Source organism: Astatotilapia calliptera, chromosome 3, assembly GCF_900246225.1.
Source record: "Astatotilapia calliptera chromosome 3, fAstCal1.2, whole genome shotgun sequence".
Lineage (NCBI taxonomy): Eukaryota > Metazoa > Chordata > Actinopteri > Cichliformes > Cichlidae > Astatotilapia > Astatotilapia calliptera.
This window is the reverse complement of record NC_039304.1, coordinates 34759012-34782449: the sequence shown is the minus strand read 5'-3', so window position 1 is coordinate 34782449 and position 23438 is coordinate 34759012. Positions and strand designations below refer to the sequence as shown.

At 41.9% G+C, this 23438-nt stretch overlaps 1 protein-coding gene across 5 annotated transcripts in view; it reads right to left on the bottom strand.

Moving 5' to 3' along the window:
• Positions 1-23438, bottom strand: part of LOC113019379 (protocadherin-15-like) — a 248355-nt gene that overhangs the window by 86918 nt on the left and 137999 nt on the right. For all 5 annotated transcript variants that reach the window (XM_026163064.1, XM_026163065.1, XM_026163062.1 and 2 more), the window contains exons 20-23: positions 21036-21164; positions 5596-5715; positions 4407-4592; positions 3020-3256 (exon numbers count right to left, since the gene is read on the bottom strand). In XM_026163064.1, coding sequence (XP_026018849.1) covers positions 3020-3256; positions 4407-4592; positions 5596-5715; positions 21036-21164 — 672 coding nt within the window. The remainder of the gene's footprint in view (positions 1-3019; positions 3257-4406; positions 4593-5595; positions 5716-21035; positions 21165-23438) is intronic.

Genomic DNA, 23438 nt, shown 5'->3' with positions numbered 1-23438 from the left:
CGCTCCTTCTGAGCCAGGACTTTATTGCCATTCTCCGGCTCAGTTCTGTGTCCAGCTACAAGCTTCCCAGTCTGTAGCTCCACCGTTAGCCTCCCTAAGGGCACAATTACATGTTCTGCCGCCGCTCCAGTCAGCCACTCAGCCACCACCACCGCTAGCATCGCCGCAACCCGTAGTTCAGTTAATGGCTGAGTCACAACCTTCACACTGCTTTTCCACCGCTGTTTCTGAGCAGGGAGACAAACTGTTTCACTACGGACTTGTTCCTCAAAAGCTGGCAACATTAGAGACTATTGCTCACTCCGGGGCTTCCCCAGAGGCTGGGTTACTGCCCTCAGCTTACTCTGGACCCCTGGAGGCCAAGATGCCAGCTGTGAACTGCACCGGGCTGTCACTGCCTGAGCAGGGTCAGTGGCTCTGTGCAGCTGCAGCCCTCCTTATGTGTGCCGGAGGCCCACGTGCCTACTTGTTTTGTTTCATGTGTGCCAGAGGCCCGCGTGCCTACTGGTTTTGTTTCATGTGTGCCAGAGGCCTGCGTGCTTACTGGTTTTGTTTCATGTGTGCCAGAGGCCCACGTGCCTACTGGTTATGTTTCATGTGTGCCGGGGGCCCCGGTGCCCACTGGTTCTGCGGCTGTTTTCGCTGGGGGGCCCGAGGAGCCCGTCCAGCCTCCTGTTTCGCCTGCTGGGGGGCCCGAGGAGCCCGTCCAGCCTCCTGTTTTGCCTGCTGGGGGGCCCGAGGATCCCGTCCAGCCACCTGTGGCTGCTTCTCCACCTGTGGCTGCTTCTCCACCTGTGGCTGCAGCGCCGCCTCCTGCAGTACCATCACCTGCAGCGCTACCACCTGCTACTGCCACGCCTCAGCCTGAAGCTTCATCCTCGCCTGGCCCGGCTTCATTCTCGCCTGGCCCGGTTTCATCCACGCCTGGCCCGGCTTCATCCTCGCCTTCATCCTCGCCTGGCCCGGCTTTATCCTCGCCTGGCCCGGCTTCAGCCTCGCCTGGTCCAACTTCATCCTCGCCTGGTCCAGCTTCAGCTTCATCCTCGCCTGGTCCGGCTTCAGCTTCATCCTCGCCTGGTCCGGCTTCAGCTTCATCCTCGCCTGGCCCAGCTTCAGCTTCTGCTTCAGCCTCGCCCGGCCCGGCTTCACCCTCGTCTGGTCCAGCCTTCGTGTCTGCATCTTCGTCTGGTCCAGCCTTCGTGTCTGCATCTTCGTCTGGTCCAGCCTTCGTGTCTGCATCATCGCCTGCAGCAGCGTCTTCAGCATCCGCACCATCGCCTGCAGCAGCGTCTTCAGCATCCGCACCATCGCCTGCAGCAGCGTCTTCAGCATCTTCGCCCGCTGCGGCCCCGGCTTCCGTGCCTTCAGCCTCGCCTGGCCCAGCCTCGTTTGGGTCTGGAGCTAAACGGCCGTTTTCTAGACCGCTGGCTAGGCTATTGGCCGGGCGCCGTCACCTGACCGGCCGCCGTTGCCTTCCGCACGGCCGGCCCCCGGACCGCCATCGCCTGAGCGGCCGCCGTTGCCTTCCACACGGCCGGCCCCCGGACCCTCTTCGCTTGAGCGGCCGCCGTTGCCTTCCGCACGGTCGGCCCCCTGAACTTTTTGTGCGCCGTCACGGCCTTCTTCGTGGACGGCCTCCCGAACTCTTTACGCGCCGCCGCGGCCTTCTTCGTGGCCGGCCGCCTGAACTGTGCTTCGGACTCTGCTCCGCTGTGAGTTTTGTGAACGTTTGTTTGGGACTCTGGGGTCTTCGTTTTGGTCATGGCCCGGTCTCTCCGTCCTGGGCCCCCTGCCGCCCGCCCGGGTCTGGTGGTGTGTTTCTGTGGCTGTCAGGGGCCAGCCCTTGAGGGGGGGGGGGGGGGGGGTACTGTCATGGTCCTGCGGCCATGACTCAGTGACTTTGTGTTTGTGTTCCTTATTGTTGTTATTCTCTTTATCATTCTTGGGCTGTTTTGGGATGGTTTGTGTTTTGGGATTTTAGATACTGGGTTTTGGGTTTGTGCTCCCTCTATTGGTCCCTGGTGTTAGTGTTCCCCTGTCTCGTCAGGTTAATCAGGTCCAGCTGTGTCTCCCACCTGTGTGTGATTTCCCAGTGTCTCTTTGTGTACTTATAGTGTGTGTTTTCCTCTGCTCCTCGTCGCGTCGTCTGTGTTCATACCTGGTGTAATCCCCTGCGTGCTCTCCCTGCTGTTCTCCCTTCATGCTCAGGTTTGCTATTTCTTTGTGTAGTTTCTCCCAGTTAGTTCATTCTTAGTTCTGTTTTACCATCCCCACTTTATATTGGATATTATCAATAAATCACCCTCACACCTGAATAAGTGCTGCGTTTTGAGTCCTCCTTCCGCTCTCCACACGGCCGCTGCCCCGGACCGTGACAAGTTATTTGAACTAGTAGGAACTGGCAACCATCTAACACTCAAAGCAGCCTTGCTCCAATACATGTAAGACTTAACATGATTTAAACAGATGGGTTTAAAAAGAATTCCTCCACATATTTGATTTAAAAGGGAAAACCAGCTATGGTGACTGCTACTATAAAGTTCTCTTTTGGAGCGAGTGTCAAATGGTCATTCAAAAAAATGCAGTTTTTGGTGCTTTTTTCCAGCCCAAAAGGTTGCCGCTTGGACTCTACACCAAACAGATGTTGCAACAATCAATTCTAATGCTGCCGATGCCACTTGGATGGCAAGTTAGCAGTTGTATCCGCCAATTGGCACTTGCCATTTTACAATGTAGACCACACTGTATTTTCACACGCTGGTTCTAAAATGCTTTTTTGGTCTTTTTTATTTTCCTGACTGAAAATGCTTTGCTTGCCTTTTCCATATTCCATTTTCATTCATTATTCATTTATTAAACCCCCACCAAAAAGCATAATGATCTTCCAATACCTGCTACATCATAACGCCAGTTTACCTTTCTTCAAACTAAAGACACTTTACTAAAAGAGTAGAAAATATTACCCATCTTTATGTCCACACAGAGAAACTAGCTTGTAGACACATACCTACGCACTCACCATTATTCTGACTGTAACAGAGGCTAGTCCAGGAGGCATGTTTCCCTTTGTGTCCAGGGCCTCTACAGTGAACGTGTATGTGGGCTCTGACTCAGACAGAGCCTCGAAGTCCAGAACCTTGAGAACTGAAAGCTCGCCTGTTCTGGAGTCGATGTGGAACAGCTGAGTGATGTCCTGGTCCGAGCCTTCGGTTCTGATTCGGTAAGTAAGGTTGGAGTTGAGGTCAGCGTCTGTCGCCTACAGAGAACATGGAAAGGAAAGCAATATCACTGCAATGTGAATTTCTAATACTTGTCAGTAGGACAAGAATCCATATATACCTGCTTGTAACACACTATAACAGTTTAATTAGATCTATGTTGTGTTGTTGTCAGAAATGCCTGTGGTAGTAACCTTTAAATTACAGCTGGTGGTCCATATCTTATGTAATAATTTTAAAGTGTAGCTGTGCAGCTTTATCTCACATTCTGCTGCAGTGTGCAGCGTGTCTGCAAGTGTTATCAAACTATCAATGTTCTATCACTGCATGCAGCATAAATATAATTTTCAATAATTTGTGCACAAATAACATTAAATTAGACTGACATCAATGGGAATTTTTAAGATAAAGGGATTTATTAAGAACATTATTAAGGACATTAAACATATTAGCTTGATCTGTATATAAAATAAATGCAAACCAGCAATTTGTGTCTTTGCTAAGGAATGCTAAGATTTGATAAAAAAAAAAGTTCTTCTAAACCTCTACAGTGCTATAGAGATTTAAATGATAACGCTAACATTGAGAACACAAGAAAAAGTGATGTTTTAATTAAGAAACATATAAACATATAAGCTGTGTGATTGCTCTCAGAAATACACTAAAAACAAACAGAAAAAAACAATTGTTCTGGGAAATTATCGTTGGTTAGATCAATGGCAGTACAAACAATTAACGCACACATAAAAACAGCATAAGCAATATAGAACAGTTCCTTTAGGAATCCATTCATTTGTTTAAAGACTTGTGAGCAACACTGAGTTGGATCTTCTTCAGATAAAAAATACATGCCAGAGTTATCTGCTGAAGAAATTACATCTTATAATGCAGGTAGTTTTCTCAAAAAAAACCCCCCATCTTTCTTTGCTGCACTGTTTATCTGCTGATTCAGATATAACTGTACTAATCTAAAACCAACCAATGCATCAGCAGAGATGATTTATTTGTCATGATCTAGTTTCAGTAAGTTTTTGTTTGCAACAAAGCCTTATTTACACTGGAGAACTTTTTCACTTTACCAAAAATTTAGATATAAAAGTTCCAATGAACTACAGATTTTTTTCTTTTTGTTTGATTCGCTAAACGCCTAAGCTACAAAACCACCTGTTCCTCTTTACAAACACTTACCTTTAATTGTAATATAACAGTGCCCTTTGGGCTGTTCTCCGGTAGATTGACATTGTAAGTTTGTTGGGTGAATATTGGGCTGTTGTCGTCTATATCCAGAACGGTGACACGAAGTGTTAATCTGGATCGCCGTGGATTCTCTGCACCATCCCAGGCTTCAACCGTGAGATAGTAATGGCCTTTAACCTTCAGGAGAACACAGATTCAAAATTTAGCATTAACAAAGCTACAAACAAGAATTACTTTCTCACAGCTTTCTTCCACCAACCACCCAAATTACAGTTTGCATTCATGTCAACCAGATTTTAATTCTGAGCTGCTGGATATGTCACCACTATATTGTTTGACAGTACTGTGCAAAACTCTTCAACCACTCCTCTTTTCTTTAAATTTTGCTTTTAAAGGGCAATGGTTCTGAGCAATAGTTCTCTAGCAACAGTTCAGAAAGGTGTTTTTTTTGGCTTCTTTTGCACACATTTTAAGTCCGTTTGTTATAGACCTATATTAGCATAAAAGCAGCACCTAACTACTGGAATGATCCATTGTAGTGTCTAGACATAACTTCTCTTTATGCACTTTATTATTAGGAACAAAAACCGTTTTTCTACAACAAATGCCAACAAAACACAGTTTGAAAGGCAAAATATTTTATTTTTGCACAAAGAATATGATTCATAACAAAATATTTGCTGAAAACATGTCATATCTTGCTATGATGTGCAGTGTGTCCTTAAAAAATTTGAGCCAACTAGACAACTGGAGAACAAAAGAACAAGTATTAGCCCTGAATGGCAAGTCTCCAGCATATGAATAGTTTCTGAAAGTCATGTCGTTAAGAAATGGGGAAAACAAAAATCCAGCAAGAAACTGGCCCAGGATCCAAGAGAAGCTGCTGGCCCTTCAGTTGATCTGGATAGGTTTATCTTTACTGCACTGACAGTTTATTCAGCCCCGCAGTTCATCTTTCATTCCAAGGGAATGTTAATGCCAGATTTTGACAAAACTCCTCCAACATCATCAAAAGATCAAATTTAAGAGAATGGGACATATAGAAGGATTTGCAAACCAAAAACACACTTCTTTCAGCCATTCCTGTTTGTGGAGTTACGTCATAAAAATACTATTACCGTTTACAGTTGTCTGCTTTGCCTTAAACTAATTAGGAACAGAATCTGTAGCTTCGTCTCACCTCTCTGTCCAGTGGCACTGCAGTTGTAATGGTTCCAGTGGCATTGATGGAAAACAGCCCCTGGTGGTTGACGAGCCGATAATGGACCTGACCGTTTGCCCCCAGATCTGGATCTGTAGCCTAAACCAGACAGAACAAAAAGCACAGGCACACACATAATAAGAAAAGGGAATTCAAGGGTTTAATCAGCTGTTTTGAAATGCAAGCAGCACTTCAGGCTGCCTTTGAGGTGAGTCATTCTTTGAATAAAAAGTCCTCTCATATTAAACAAAGTACATGTGTAAATCAATGATGTACAACTCTTAACATTTTTTTCAATCTTGTTAACAACTGCATGGTTTCTCTTTTGAAATTAGGAAAGATACTGGGTGGGTAAGGGGGTGAATCAATGTATGTGTGAGAAGGACAGATAGCTGTGAATGATGAGAATTATTAACAGCATTTCCTGCCGTACAGTTTCATAAGGGGCCTTATGTATTTGCAGACTTTTTGACAACTTTGACAACAATTGAAAGCGGGTCAGAGTTACATGAAATCATCTGTCCTGCCATATTGTCTGAGCTAAACTTTATTCAACATTCTTTTAGCTATTGCTCCTATACAAAAATCCAAAGTTTTTTGGGTTTGATTTGGCAAGGGTGTCGAGACAAACTTGAGGGATCTGCTCTCTTTTCCCACTTATTGCAACTTGTCCAAAGGTGTTAAAGTTACTTCCCACCAGCAATTCTTAAACTTTTCCAGAGTTAATGAGACAGTGGTTTCAATTTTCACTTGGAAGAAAGTAGATCACTGTCTTCTTCCCTTTGTTGCATCGCTTTTATCTCTGCATCTGTTCTCCAGTCAAACCCTTCTCCACATCATCTCTTTCAACTACTAAAAAGTAGTGAGAAGGTGACAAATTGCAAGCTGCTGTTCCTTTCACCCTGTCTAAATGTTCATCTTGTCCAATCAGCATTCTCACTGCATTAAAATAGATGAGGCCAGAGCAGGGGAGAGGAGAACAGAGGAAACATTAACACGACGCACGTGTGTGTATTTGTGTGTGCGGGCCTAGGGTTTGCTTACATTGCTGTTTCATACAAGTTCCCAGAAGTGAAATATAATTTGAGAGTCAGTGGCAAGTGTTAAAAATAATTGCTTCACACCTGTTCTGAACAATAAGAAAACTGTGAGTTCACATACTATGTCTATGGCATAGTATGGCAAGTTTTGCTCAGATAATTAGCAATCTGTTTATACAGCATTACTAAACAACCTTAAACAACTGTTCATTAACCTGGTGTGTTAAATGTTTATAGTAATAAACTGTGATCCCATGCCTTCGAATTTCACATTTTAGAACTAAAAATGACCTGTAAACACCACAGTTGCAATAATCTATATAGCTTTGGGGCTAAATTCAAATGTTAATGTCTCCTGAGCAACTAAAGACTGCAAATTTTCATGGAAGTAACTGGTACGTGCTTGATAAAAAGTATTTACAAAAAATATATGCTGCTGCACCCAAAACCTTCTTGCATTTGATCACTTGTGGATTGCAGCAGTTGCCCATTGTTTGCATGGAAGTTGCCAAATTGTCTGCAAACAGTTGACATCTACTCTCTGAGTTGTTGTGAAGCTGTGAAAATTGCAACATAAACCAAAACAGGAGACCATTTGGCTTAAAAGAAAAAGTTGCGCTTTTTCAAACATTTTGGCTGAAGCAGTACGACAAAACGTTTACTCATACTTTTACATTCTCTGTTTCCGTTTTGCAAAAATAGAGAATGTTCCATTTCTGCCATCTGCTAGTGACCAAGGCAATCACAAGGAGATGTTTCTTGTGCAGCATCATACTTCAACCTAACGACCATCAGCCACTGCTTGTCAGTTGGGGAGTAGAGAATTTTTTCTAGCAACCAGTAAGTAAATTCCATGTGACTGAAGCCTTGTATGTGACAAAAGTTAAAGAGAAACTTACATCAACTCAGCAATTATAAATTACTAAAGAAACAAATGGACACGCAAAAACATAGTAACCAGAAGATGAGAAAAGACATTGAAAATAACGACTAAAACAAAAACACAGTATTACAGCATGATATACTCAGTGTTGGGGAGTAACGGAATACATGTACCGCCGTTACGTATTTAAAATACAAAATATGAGTAACTGTATTCCGTTACAGTTACCGTTTAAAAAGGTGGTACTCAGAATACAGTTACTTTGTTGAAATAAATGGATTACACTGCGGTACTTTCCTGTTTCATATTGTCGCGGGTCAGGACTGTTTGGGTTTTGTTTGACAGCTACGTTCTGCTGTTCCAGGCGGCAGCGTTACGGTTGCCATGGTTACAGGGTGACGCTCTCTCTCTCTCTGCGACTGTGTGTTTCCTGGGTGAGAGAGCACCTTTTCGTTGTTGTTGTTGTTGTGCTAAGCTAACAGGCAGAATGCTACAAGCATAGCTCTAAAGAATGTAGCATCATGGGCAGTGTAGTCCGTGTTGCAGGGAGAATGGACTGCCATACACGTTATGGGTCTGTGAGCGCGAGGAGGGAGAAAAAGGGGAGTGGAAAGGTACGAGTTGTCATCGAGGAAAAACGGGAGCTGGAAGCATGTAAATATAATAATAACCACTTCAGCCAAGAAGAGTGCCTGACGAGCCCAGTTGTAAGTAAGCTATTAAGACTCGACTGTACACCGTGTTCGTGTTTTCCTCCGAAAACGGAACGTTGGAGCAGTCTTTCAACGCCTCTCTCTGTCTCTCGCAAGAAAAGTTGACCCACACAACAAAGTAAAGCTATTTTTCGGCTACGAGCCGACAGGGACCCCGCCGTATTAGTCAGAGGTCCCTTTACTACAGTTCAGAGTCGCGGACCTTCAGTAATAGTAATAAATCACACAGCAATAGTACATTCACGTTGTTGTAAAAAGCATGATAATATATTAAGTAATCCAAAGTATTCAGAATACGTTACTGTCATTGAGTAACGTAACGGAATACGTTACAGAATACATTTTGGGGCATGTATTCTGTAATCTGTAATGGAATACATTTTAAAAGTAACCTTCCCAACATTGGATATACTTAAGGTTAAAATAATGCAGCCATTTACTGAGATGGTAAATTTGTGGAAATTGATTTTTTTTAAAAACTGAGTTGCAGATGGTCAGGTTTTCAGCGCTACTAATGTGCCAAGGGTTTTCAAGTATGCAGTGATGAATGTGATCGTGAAGAGGTTTGCTAGAGGCCATGCTGACCTGTTGGAGCAGGTCAGAAAACTGAATGGAAAGTGAAGGGAACCTTTCAAGCAGTCCATGAATGCTAATTATCTAAGGGAGAGTTCTCTCCTCAGACAGAAACAGGTCATGGTCAGATCCCTTCTCAAGTCATAGTCTCTATTTATTTCACAGTAATTTGTAAAACGTTGTCCCCAATGACCATCTGAACTCCAGAATGAGCAAAAATTTACTTTCTGCTTGTTAATTCTCAAGGCCAACCTGAATTACTATATGTTTAAACATTAGCTTTAATTGAAATTTGGATTATGCACAGTCTCTTTTCCTGTGGTCCTTGTGTAATTACTTTGCAATCCATTCCATAGATTGGAAGTCCTGAATAAAGGTGCCAAGGGTGCACTGATCACAAGTACACCTCTTAGTAATTTGGTTTGAAGGTGGCGTTGTGATGCACTTTGAAGGTAAGGGTTAATAGACACTCACGGCTGTGGGCACACCTTATTCTTCTACCATCTGGCTTACAATTCCAGAAGGATTCCAGGGGCATATAAACATTCTTTTCTAGATGGCAGAACTAATAAATTTGAAGCCCTGTATGAAAGTCTGTTTATCAAAGGGTATTCTCAGGATGGCTGCTTTACTTATGGTTGTTGTTTACATGTTCAGTGTTGCTGATTTGATCCTATAGTCTAGCTCTGTCAGAACCAACTTTCTTCCAGAACTTCAATGGGCTCTTTGAGGGTAAAAATTTAGTAGTTTGTCAGATTCAATTTGGATAAATTCTCTTTCAATGAAGGTAATACCTTGACAACTATCGGCTATTAATAACTGTACTCTTAGATGAGGATAAAAAACTGACAAAATCAATTTGAGATCAAGGTAACACAAAAAGCAAAGTGTTTTTTGCCTACTTTGCAACAACACTGTGGAACAAGACTGTACAGTCATGCTAGCAAACTGACAGCACAGCAGTGCTTTGAGCATTATATATAGTGTATACAGAGTGTATGTCTCCATTGTAGTCAATGGGGACACATAGCATAGTCCCAAATCAGCCTTATGTTTTAACCAAAAAAGGAAGGGCATAAAGAGAAAACATGTCTGACAGAAAATCCCCTAGAAGACACTCACAAGGTGCAGATGGGGTATCTGTGTTACACAAATTCAACATGGATGGGAAAGTATCAGATGAAAAGGCTGATATGCTTAATTATGCATGATTTTAAGGATGTTAATGTATTCACGAATTACAGTAAGAGTAAGTCCTAACCTTAAAGCTCCCTTAAGTGATGGTAAGTGTACAGTGCCACATAAAAATCTCGAGCCACCCCTCACCTCTTTGTATTTTGCTGTGAAACTGGCAGAGGTTCAGCAATTTAATAAAATGTGCAAACAGAAGTAAAGATACGTTATATAAGGCAAAGCCAGAGGCTGTACTACTCTATCAAGCTTGAGAGTAAATATCTGGTATGACCACCTTTATTCTTCAGCACAGCCTGAACTCGATGACAAGCTTTCTTGTAATTTCTTTAAATAGTCTTCAGGAATAATTCTCCAGTCTTGAAGAACTTTCAAAGCTCTTCTCTGGATGCTGGCTGCCTTCTTTTCTGTTCTCTGTCGAGATGATCCCACACTGCTTTAATAACGCTGCGGTCTGCACTCTGGGGATACCTGTCCATGACTGATAGTGCTCCACTGTGTGTTTTCTATCCAGGTGTGCTTTTATGGCACTGGCAGTGTTTTGGGAGAATTGGCAAGATATTACTAATCATGGCATTGGATGTAGATCCAAATCTGACTGTACGTTTCTGCATTTATTTTGACAAGATCCCAAACACAAGAACTGAAATACAACAGCTGAATGCATGAAAAAGCCTCCACACAGTGTTTTTTCCTGACTCCTTCTGTACATACAGATGTACAGTGATGGCAATTCAACCTTAAATCAACCCTAAACTTCAAATCAATCACTCCACAAGATTGTATGTCATGCCAAGATATGCCAAGTTTTTGATAACACCTTGTTGGTGTAAAAATACTATTTTATGGCTGTCAGACTGTTAATCTTTCTCAATTTCTGTTTTTTCAGCCACAGAAACAAATTATATACATGTGTGTAAATGGCTGCTAGTAGTCAAGTGCCTCAAGGTACTGATTTAAAATTGGTTGTATGATTGTTTTATTTTTCTTTTCTGTTTTTTTTTTCAGGCCTGCCACTTTTGTCTTTTCAATCTACCTAAAGATCCAATTTAAAATGAGCTCTTTTCGTTTGTTTCCTGTCATGTTTAGACACAACACTTTTAGATCCCTTGAGTTGGGTAACGTTTTAGAAAGTAATAGGTCAGTATTAAATGGATTTTTAAGAGGTTCTTCTGAAAATGGTCACGTACAATGACTGGACTGAAAATAAGTGAAAAAGCAGCAAATGTCCAAAGAAAACTCTGAAAGACCATCAGAAAAACTGGGGAACAGTTGCTCAAGAGCATATTAAAAATACAATAAACTCTCTTTGGAAGCTAATTATAAAGAAATAAGTGGTGGCTCAAGACCTTTGCATATTACTCTATGTTATATTATTTAATTGCAAAACATTTTTTTTTTTTAGAATTTCAGTGTCTATATAGCTGCTTTTTGAGTCTTATATAATCCACTGTTTCCAGATCCTAATGCACCCTCTCTTCCCTAAAGCAAGCCATCAACAAAGAACCTTTGAAGGTCAAAAACTATCCTGTACAGGTGCTGTGTGGTTACAAGTTATTGTGGCTACAGGCAGGACTGCTGCCTGTAATGTGTCAGAGATGGCCTCATCTACATTAAAGTTAGTACTGTATTTTTTGGACTATAAGGCGCACCTAAAATCCTTCAATTTTCTCAAAAAACTGACAGTGCGCCTTCCAGTACCATCCAGTACGCCTTATGTATCAATTCTGGTTGTGCTTACTGACCTCGAACTGATTCTATGTGATACATGGCCCTGAAAAATCAGTCAAAATGTTTTAGTATGACTTTGGTAAGTTACGAAGCTGCACTGCTTGACGGATTGTAGGAGCATTACAGCTACTGTAGTCAGGAGCCTCGCAGAGTAATACGTCCTGTGCTTCAACATAATATTATGCTGTGTTTATAAGGATCCCAAAATGGCACCTGCTAAGAGACATGCTTGTAGGCCGAAATCGCCCAACTGTCTTTCAGTCTATTGGTCCCTGTGTGCTCACAATACTTATCAATACCTCACTGGTTTCTGGTCAGGTCCCTGTTTATTGTAAGAATGCTGTCATTCACCGACTGTTAAAAAAAAACCTAAGCTTGACGCTTCTCTTCTCAGTAGCTACAGACCGATTTCAAAATTACCGTTCATTGCTAAGATTTTGGAAAAGGTTGTGGCTAAGCAGCTTATAGCTGTTCTAGATGAATACAGCATTCTGGATAAATTCCAATCTGGCTTTCGTACAGCTCACTCTACTGAAACTACACTTCTTACAGTCTCCAATGACATTTTGATGAGTTGTGATGCAGGAGAATGCTCCGTTCTGTTGATGTTGGACCTGACCTCTGCCTTTGATACTGTGGACCATCATGTTCTGCTAGACAGGCTGAGACAGTGGGTGGGTATATCAGGGGCTGCTTTGGACTGGTTTGAATCCTATTTGCATGAATGATCCTTTCTGTGGCTATCTCTAAGTACAGTTCCTCTTCTACTTTTCTTGCCTATGGTGTGCCACAAGGTTCAGTTTTGGGGCCTTTATTGTTCTTGCTGTTTTTACTTCTTCTTCAGCACTTATTGAGCACTTTTAAGGACATTTTGTACCACTGCTATGCAGATGATATTCAGTTATATATCTCCTTTAAGCCGCAAGATGTTCCCAAGCTACAGATTTTGCATAGGTGCATAGACTCTATTAGAGGTTGGATGACTGAAAACTTTGTTCAACTAAATGAGGAGAAGACTGAAGTCCTCGTTTGTGCTCCTGAAAAAATTGTACCTAGTGTTATGGAAAAACTTGGGTCCACTTGCTACATTTGCCAAACCTTCTATCAGGAACCTTGGTGTAACTTTTGACTCAGCTCTGACTTTGGACGCGCATGTTAAATCTCTGGTCCGCTTCTGTTTTTATCACTTGAGAGACATTGCTAAACTGAGTCCATTGTATCGCGCTCCGAATTAGAAATTGTCATTCATGCATTTGTTTCATCTCATCTGGATTATTGTAATTTTTTGTTTACTTGTTTATGTAAAGCCTCTTTGGAGCGTCTGCAAGTTGTTCAGAACGCTGCTGCAAAGCTTCTGACCAAGTCCTCCAAGTACTCCCATGTCACGCCCCTGCTGATTCAGCTGCACTGGCTCCCCGTTAAATTCAGAATCCACTTTAAGGTTTTGACCTTGACTTTCAGGGTTCTGCATGGACAAGCACCAACATATATCAGCGAACTTTTACATCCATACATGCCCAGCAGGTCCCTGAGGTCATGTGACCAGGGCTTGCTGGTTGTCCAACACACGAGGCTGAAAACAAAAGAGCTTTTGTAACTGTGCCCCCAGACTGTAGAACTCTCTCCCTTTGAGCCTGAGATCTGTGGACTCCATGGTCGCTTTTGAAAAACAGCTAAAAACTCATATTTTTAAACTTGCTTTTGGTTGATTTTTATTTTTATGTTTTAGGTTCTGTGAAGCAGAATATAAATAAAAATTGAAATTAACTTAAAAAGTGAGAGCATTTTTCTGTATTTTATGTGTTAAACTGAACAATGTTGAGCATTATTGTGAATGATTTGAATGAAGTTTGACTTTGACTTTATATCCACTTTAAAAGTACAGCTGGGTTGACAGCAATTATTGTGTGAAACCAGCAAATGGTTCTTGGGTTACAAAACCCCCCCAAACAGTGCAAGGCTGAAGGCAAATGTGTAAACCTTCCCTTTTTTAAAAGCTTAAAGACTTGCTAGAATAAAACAACCTGTAAAAAGCTAGAATTACAATTGAATAGTATTTAGTAATGATCTCTGAAAAAAAATAGCCACTAAATCAAACAACAAACAGGGGCCATACATCTTTACTTAATGAGAGGAAAATCCTTATGTAAAGGCTTTAATTGCAATATTGTCAACATTGTCAGTTGAATAACTTCATCTAACCCCCATTACTCAAATCATATTTACCTTCTACCTCATTTGCTGTACTCCAGTCACTACTTGCTAATGCAGTGACCCATTTTTGTCTGTTTCCCCAATTTTGGATCATTAAAGTTTCATCGCATCTCACACAGCGACTATTAGAATTAATGAAAATTAGACTCTATCTTGTCAGTGTTATGAAGACTCAAAGAAAAACGAAGTCCTCTTGATGTGATTCGTATTCAGTGATTCATTACTATCTGGGGGTAAAACTGCTAGAAACTTAATAGAGCATCCACATATTGGATGATTATCCCATGTTGTTTGAAGAAAGGCGTGAAAGAAGTGAGACATGGAAAATAAATGAGAGAGCGAAGGTAAAAAGGCGAGAATGTAGAAAAATGCAATTTTATAGCTTGAAAACGAGGAGACGTGGACAAAGTGTGTGTGCTTATTTTCTTTACTTACTTTTAGTGTGTGCAAATGAAGTAAATTGTTAGTCTTAAACATTTGGGGGAAATGTAGTGGAGAATTAGACAAACGACTAATACCACACAGTCATTTGTTAGCTGTAAAACCCACCAATTAGCTTAGCTTAGCAAAAAAATGCAAGGATAATGAATGAGCCTGGCGCTATCCAAAAGTGACAAAATGTCTTTACTGTGTACAAGCACGGTTGTAGTGCTTATTAGGTCATTAACGAATGTAAGATTTATGTCACATTATGCCATAAACTAACAGTACTGATAATGATATGTAATGGTTAATCCAGCAGTATACACAAGGCCTTTAATTGAAATCAGCTCAGAAAAATTAGCTTAAATGCTTGAATGGTGTGCTTGATCAATTTCTCACTTGAGAAAAAATCAGTATACCGTCTTAAATTTAAATTTAAATTCTTAAATGATTAAAAACTAGGTCTGGGTATTGCAAAACTGGCTTAGGCTGTGGTGAATCGTATTGTTAATGTCACGGCTGGCAAGGCAGGCTATGTAGAGGTGCTACCCAAACGCAGGCACTGAGATAGATGCGAAGATTGAGCTTTATTTTGAGGTGAACAGGATGCAGGAGGAACCGAGAAGGGCATACAGAGAAACTAAGAGAAACCTAAACTGAGGAAACTAACAAAACTGACATGAAACTATCATGTGTCTGACAAGGTGATCAGCAACACAGGGGCACCACAGGGGACTGTCCTCTCCCCCTTCCTCTTCACCCTCTACACCACAGACTTCAGCCACTGCACAGAGACCTGCCATCTTCAGAAGTTTTCTGATGACTCTGTGGTGGTTGGATGCATCAGCAGGGATGATGAGACAGAGTACCGGGCTGTGGTCGACTCCTTTGTCACGTGGTGTGAGCAGAATCATCTGCAGCTCAACGTGGCAAAGACCAAGGAACTGATCGTGGACTTCAGGAAGACCAGGAAACACTTGACCCCTGTTTCAATCCAGGGGGTCAGTGTTGACATTGTGGAGGACTATAAATACCTTGGAGTACACATTGACAATAAACTGGACTGGGCTAAAAACACCACAGCACTTTACAGGAAGGGCCAGAGTCGTCTCTATTTTTTGAGGCGACTGAGGTCCTTCAACATCTGCCAGAAAATGCTGAGGATTTTCTATGAGTCTGTTGTGGCCAGTGCGATCCTCTATGCTGTTGCATGCTGGGGGAGCAGGCTGAGGGTCGCAGATGCCAACAGACTTAATAAACTAATCCGTAAGGCCAGCAATGTTGTGGGGATGGAGCTGGACTCCCTCAAGGTGGTGTCGGAGAGGCGGATGCTGTCCAAGATAAAGACAATGTTGGATAACACCTCCCACCCACTCCATGACATGCTGGTCAGTCACAGGAGCACGTTCAGTGAGAGACTGAGATTACCGAAAAGCACCACTGAACGACACAGGAAATCATTCCTGCCTGTGGCCATCTCCCTGTACAACGCATCCACTTAACACACTGTTTGCTGCTACAACTACACATGTTTCTTTTCCAACTATTTATTTATGAGTGACTTATGTATGTATGTATGTATATATATGTATATATTGTACTATTCTTAGTTAGTGTATTGTCTGTCTTGTCTTAATGTTGGTTTAAAATGGAGCACTGTAACAAAAAATAATTTCCCCCAGGGATCAATAAAGTATTCTGATTCTGATTCTGATACGGCGGAAACACGGGGAGACTCGGGGAGACAACACAGACGGACCAGCAACAAGCAAAAGGAAACACAGGGCTTATAATACACAACGGCGTAATCAGGGAATAGGAGGCAGGAGAGAAACACAGCTGGGAGAAATCAGAGCTGATGAGACAAGGGGAAGCAAAACCAGACACACTAACATAAGACACAGAACTTCACAATAAAACAGGAAACTCAACATGTCTGTGTAAAAATAAACTAAAGCAAACTAAAAACATAAATCCAGTTTGCTATTTGCCTAAAACATAACAATACATTTTTTTTAGATTTAAACAAGTTCTAAAACATTTGTTACTTTTATGACGCCTGTTAATCGCTGTGTCATATTGAGAGTATTTCTAAGTAAGCAGTTGTTGACTACATTAGGATTCTGTACTATAATAAAAAAGTAATTGTTTTTAAATTTATACGACAATGATTAAGAGCATTTAGTGTCCAAAATATTTTTGCTTCCATAAGAGTAAAATGGCAGTGGCATTAGATACTGACAGAATTGAAAATTGTTATACTTTTTATAATGGGTTAAACCCCTGTTTTTTTCTATTAAGTTAATCTGGCCAAAGCATCTTGGACATTGGCAAAGTGGTACCAGTCTTCTCCATCTGAAATGTATTTCCAAATAATTCTAAAAAGAGAATTTTTTGTCAAGATTTTGTATACTCAGAGTCCTTGAGTGTTCTTGGAGACAAAGTTAGAGAAGCAAGGCTGAGTTGTGGGGTTTTTTTGGAGGGGAGGGGGTTCACACAGGACAAAGGATGTTGAACATTGAGCAGATAGACAGTAGGAGATGCAGAAGGTTTGTGTGAGAGAGGGGATAGGGGGAGATGGAGGCAGAAGATCTGCTGTGGCGACCAGGTGAAAGAAGAAGAAGAAGAAGGGCCCCTGACTGTCGCTATGTATTTTTGCATAAATTTGAAATGTAAAAAAAACCAAAACAAACCGTTTGAGCTGTAATGATGTAAATCATTGGGGCTAACTGACAACATTTCCCCTAAAACTCACCTTTAAGTACAGTACAGTAAAGTTGTCACAACATTTTACACGCTGGATTGAATCATTTACATTGATTAATCACCTGATGTTAAACATATTGATGACTGCAGTTCCCAGAGTTGGTTGCTGCAGAAGGTTTGCGTATCCAAAATGAGCATGACTTTCCACTCTGCTTTTATTCTGCCTCTTCTTTTGCTCTCTGTCCTCGTGTCTTATCCCTCCCTTGATGTCTTTCTCACAGTTATCTAAGCGTAATTACATTGCCAGACAGTTAAAAGCCACGACCACAATAGAATTAATGTCTCAGCTACCTTATGCAGGAAGCTTTTCAACAGAGACGGACTCCAGAAAAAAAAACACACCTTAAAGCCTGAAATATGAACTCTTATCTCTACATTCACAAGTTCTGCCTGTCATGTTCAGGTGCACAGGCTTCTTTTCTTTCAGTTCCCCCCCTTTTGTGTGTTTTTTTTTAATCCCATTCTCACCTCCGCCTCTAACTTAATTCCTAAAAGAAGTACCTGCAACTGAAACTCGATTACTGAGATATTATTAATCTGTCTCTGAGTGCATTTCTTTTATTTCAGGTATAATAACAGCATGTAGGTCTTTTCTAAGTAGGTTAGTTACTATACAGACAAGCCCTTGCTAGTCGTCTCATTACTACAATGTATTCTAGTGAGCTTTTGTGGAGTTGCTTCTTTTTCTGTTGTTTCTCGTCAGCTTTTTTGGCTATGAGGTGCCATATTAAACCAGAACTGATAGTTTTAAGGAGGTGTAGCACAGTCATGTACACAGTCTAAAGGGATATCGATAATGTGTGGCCTACTTCCTAAAAGTTTACCCCTAAATGATGTTTTTCTTACCAATCAATTTAAAACAATTTACAATAAATGGCCGAGCCAGTTTCTGTGCAACACATTTCCACTGACAGTACACAGAAAGTTATCAGTCACACAGCGACAGGTAATCATGTAATGAACAGCCAACAGTGTAGCAGGTCATTTCACTGATGTATTCCCCTCTCTCAGGCTGAAGAGCTGAGAAAGACCTCCCAGGATGACTGCCTAACCCTGCAGTTGATGGATAGACCGAACTGGTAAACTGATTAAGAGTTGATATGATGCATCTCACTATGAGGCTGTGTCTAACATTATGCGTTGCTGATAGAGCTGGAATATCAGACAATAAGCACTCAGGAAGGTGGTACTTTATTCTTCAAATCTACATCTCTTCTTATGTTTGTAGACAACTTGGCAAACATCTATTCCTGGTACTGGTACCGACAACTACATTCCTGGCATAGTGATGTCTCTATTTTGAATTGGGGAGGCACAGTGGTTAGTACTGTTACATCATAGCAGGGAGTTTCATACCTCCTTGCCTTGCTTTCAGGCTGGCTCCATGCTCCTTGCAACCCCAAGTAGGACAGGAATATTAAGAAAATGGATGGATAGATATGTTTAACTGTGGACCATGCAAAGTAAATTTGGGGAATTCAAGAAATGAAAATATGGTGCTAGAAGGAGTATAACAGACCTGCTTTAAAACAGCCTGCTTTAAAAGTGTGAGGTATTTGCTTCCATTTGCAACTATATAATGAAAATTCAGTTCATGTTGGGGCTTTTTAAAACAGCAACAAACTGAATTCACTCAATCTGTCCTTTTTCTAAGCAATTATTTAACCATATGTGTTAAATTCATGACAAACAGTTTAAGAACGAGGCTCTTAGCTCTGGCATCCCACATTTTATTCCCTATTGTGGTTCTCCCACTTCTTCCTGCCATCCAAGCATTTTCACATCTTCCCCTGTTCCCATTTACCTACTAGAATCAGCAAACCAAGGTCAGGTCTATTCATTCTTCCGGAAATCTTTTTAATGCTTACAGCTACGAACCCTGGTTTGGAATGTGGCCCAGAGTCGTGCCTTGATCAGCCCACTGAGGGATCACATAGTCTGTTTTGGTTTGGAATAGATCCAAGGGTCCTTGAAAGGGAGGAAGTTCAGGATTGGAATTCTTTCAAGTGCCCTCTCCACAGATTAGGGTGGGTTTTTGGATGCTGAATTTGGAACATGGCCAAAGATCTGAGTGAAAGTAAAAATCTGGAATGCTTGGAATGAGATATCCTCTTCGGGCATAAGGGTTGGAATTGTGCCCGATGGTCCAAATAAGAAACACTATTGAAGTTTTTAAGTTTGGAACTTGTTAAAGTATGACTTGTTCAAAGTCCCGGATAAGGGTGTACAAGGGTCATGTATTTATCTCAGGAGAAGTCCTTGTGTTGAAGCAAAGAAGCGTGATTAACATTTAGAACCTGGCAAAGTGTCAGGCTGATCAAAGACCCCCTGACATCGCTGTATAAAGCTTATGAATTAAGCTTGGAGCAAATCTAAGCAAGCATGCAACCAAGTGAGCATCTTTAAAGATCAGAGCCTATCAAAGTGTCAGATTTACCCATGGCCCCTGTCTAGGGAATACATAAGTCCATTATTAGGTCTGGAACAAGTCCAGGAGTCTTTCTGCTAAGTGGAGACCAGAGTGCTGATACAGGTGAAAGCAAAGCTCGTCCTTTAAACCCAACTATTTATTTTCCTTTTTATGGTTGTTGAAGTTGTTGTTTTTGTAGATTTTCCACAGATTTAGAGATAATTTTCATGCCACTGCTTTAACACAAACACAGGAAAAATAAAGGGAATGTAACCAAGAATTCTCATCCAAGTTGAGTTCCAATAAAGAAACAAAAGAAACCCCAAACAAAAGAAAAACATAACCATTGTACTTTATTGGGACATGTTTAGTCTCAGTTTTATTTTTTCTTGTTGCAAAAGAAAGAAAGAAAATAAATACTGCAAGTTGGTTGAAACTTCATAAAGGTCTTAGTGCCATCGTTGGTGCTTTTACCTGATGGTTTGTGCATTTTTTAAAACAGGGAATATTTGGATTTACACACAGTTTGTATTCGTTCCCTATTTTCTGTAAGGTTTTGTGTACAGTAACAATCCTAATAGACACTACTCCACACACTTGCACCACAGGACATGCACGTATTTCCTTGTATCCCCTTCCACCTGCAATATGCACTCAAAGTCCTATGAGCATAATAACAATCCTAATTACAAAGCTACCACAGTTTAAGAAGTTACATTAGTGGTCTTTGGTCCCTGTTGTGAAAGATTATAAGAGCTAAATTCAATTAGAGCCTCTGTGAATCCGTGTGCGCGTGCATGTACTTATGCTGAGGGGACAATAATCTGTTTACACAGTCATATTGTGGGATCCTTCCGTCTTTCTGGGGACAAAAAAGCCAGCCTGCATGATGCAAATTAACACAATTTAAGATGAAACATGTGAAAAACAGAAAGGTCAATGAATCTGCAGTTATAACTGAAGAAATGAGACGAAACATGGTTTAGATTCAGATATGATGATTTGTGTCACAATAACACGAGAGCTGTGCAACCAGTTCAAACACACTGGTGTGAGCCACTAGAGAAATAACAGAAAAAAGTAATCTTGCTGTACCGCTGTGTTTGGGTTTTTAATTGAGCATGAGAATCAGTGTTTCTGATAGATTGAGATAAAGTCCCATCTAAACTGTCTGTTTGTTCATGACTCATCATTATAATAAAGGATTAGTGTAAGGAAATAAACTAAAAAGGTTGAACAAATGCACAGGCAGGAACGAGTGGAAAATGAACACATTAGCATGCAAACTTGCTGTAATTATACCTGTTCACACACTACAAATATTAATTGCAGTGAGTGCTTAAATGTATTCAAAAACATGTAGTGAACAGTGATGTGGGAATGTGAGAGAAATAAGGTTGGTCATGCAGGCTGCTTCTCTCCAAATGATTTAGAGTGTGTTGTGTGCAGCTCTGTGTGTGTGTGTCTAATCTTACCTTAACCTGTCCAACGTAGGCGTGTTTCTGCTCCTCAATGACAGTGAGGTTCACTGGCAGGGAAGTATCGAACAGCGGGTCGTTGTCATTAACGTCAGTCACCACAATGCTCACCGTCGCTGTAGACGTCTACACACACACACACAAACGACTGTAAGTGTTTAGTTCAAAGACTCTAATTATTGTACAAACCGTTATTTTTTTAAATGATGATTATCAGAAACTAAAACTGAATCACGACATTTCAAAGACTGTGTTTTTTTTAACCATCTTATTCTATGTGTCCCTTTTGCTAACATCGTCTTATATAATTAACTAAAGAGTTGCAATCAGGCCCTGGCTGCCATATCCCTTTGTGCTAGTAAGAACTGTTCACTCTATAAATAGATTTAAAAACTGCTCACTGTTGGTCCACTTGTTCTCTCTCTCTCGATGTAAAAGGTCTGTTTGTTTTAACCCTTTACACCCTGGAAGTATTGCTGTGTGACATTTATGGTGAAAATAGGTAGCAGCCACTTCCTATCTAACACATTGCCAGTACTGTGTTGGACCTCCTTTTGCATTCAAAACTGCCTTAATTCTTCATGGTATAGATTCAACAAGATGCTGGAAACATGCCTCAGAGACTCAGTTGCTGCACAGCCAATCTCCCATTCCACCACATTACACCAGCCACTGGCTATTTGAACACAGTGAACTCATTTTCATGTTCAAGATGAGATCATTTGAGCTTTGTGACATAATGTGCTGTCCTGCTGGAAGCAGACATCAGAAGATTGGACACTTACTGGGACGGACATGGTCAGCAACGATTCTCATGGCCTTTAAATGATGCTCAGTTGGTAGTAAGGGGTCTAAAGTGTGTCAAGACAATATCACCTACACCATTACACCATCAGCACAGCTTGAACTATTGCTGTCATGCTGTTTATGCCAAAGTTGAACCGTCTGAATGGCTCAGCAGAAACTGAGAATCATGAGACATGGCAATGTTTTTCCGGGGCGATCGTGGCTCAAGCCTTGTAATCGGAAGGTTGCCGGTTCGAGCCCCGGTTCCGACAGTCTCGATCGTTGTGTCTTTGGGCAAGACACTTGACCCGTTGCCTACTGGTGGTGGTCAGAGGGCCCAATGGCGCCAGTGTCCGGCAGCCTCGCCGACTACAAGAAGGTCAACACAGTGTTCAGCCCACTGCATCTCTTGCAGACGAGCTTAACAACTTCTATGCTCGTTTTGACGCAGACAACAGAGAGCAGATCCTCTACCCTCAGGAGGACAGTGAGGCTGCAACTCTAACTCTGAAAACAGAAGCTGTGAGATGGACCTTTAAAAAGGTAAATCCTCACAAAGCTCCAGGACCAGACGGCATCCCAGGCCGGCTACTCAGAGTATGTGCAGACGAGCTGGCAGAGGTGTTCACCAACATCTTCAACCTCTCCCTGAGGCAGTCAGTGGTCCCCACGTCCCTCAATGCATCCACCATCATTCCCGTTCCCAAAAAATCAGTGGTCTCCTGTCTGAATGACTACCGTCCTGTTGCACTGACATCCGTCATCATGAAGTGCCTGGAGCGGCTGGTCAAAGGTCATATCTGCTCCTCCCTCCCTGACACACTGGACCCTCTTCAGTTTGCCTATCAGACAAACAGAGCCACAGAGGATGCCATCGCCCTGGCAACGCACACCACCCTCACTCACCTGGAGAAAGGGAATACATATGCAAGGATGCTCTTCATCGACTACAGCTCGGCATTTAACACCATCATCCCCTCAAAATTGCCACGAAGCTCGTCGACCTTGGGGTGGGAACACCGATCTGCAGATGGATTCTAAACTTCCTCACAAACAGGCCCCAGGTGGTGAGAGTTGGTAAGCACACCTCCTCATCACTCATCCTAAACACAGGCACGCCACAGGGTTGTGTGCTTAGCCCCCTCCTATATTCCCTGTTCACACACGACTGTGTTGCTAAACAAGAGTCCAACATCATCATCAAGTTTGCGGATGACACAACCATCATAGGCCTCATCACAGACAACGATGAGACGGCCTATAGAGAGGAGGTGATGGCGCTGTACGAGTGGTGCCTGGAAAATAACCTGACTCTCAACATCAGCAAAACTAGAGAGATGATAGTGGACTACCGGGAACGACCAGTCAGAGAACACCAGCCCATCCACATCAACGGTGTCAAGGTCGAAAGGGTCAGCAGCTTCAAGTTCCTTGGAGTCAACATCACTGAGGACTTCTCCTGGACCCTTCACACAGACACTGCTATCAGGAAAGCTCGCCAGCGGCTTTACTTCCTGAGGAGGCTGAGGAAGTTTAGCACGAATGCCAACATCACCTCAAATTTTTACAGGTGTGCAATTGAGAGCTTGCTGACGAGCTGCATCACAGTTTGGT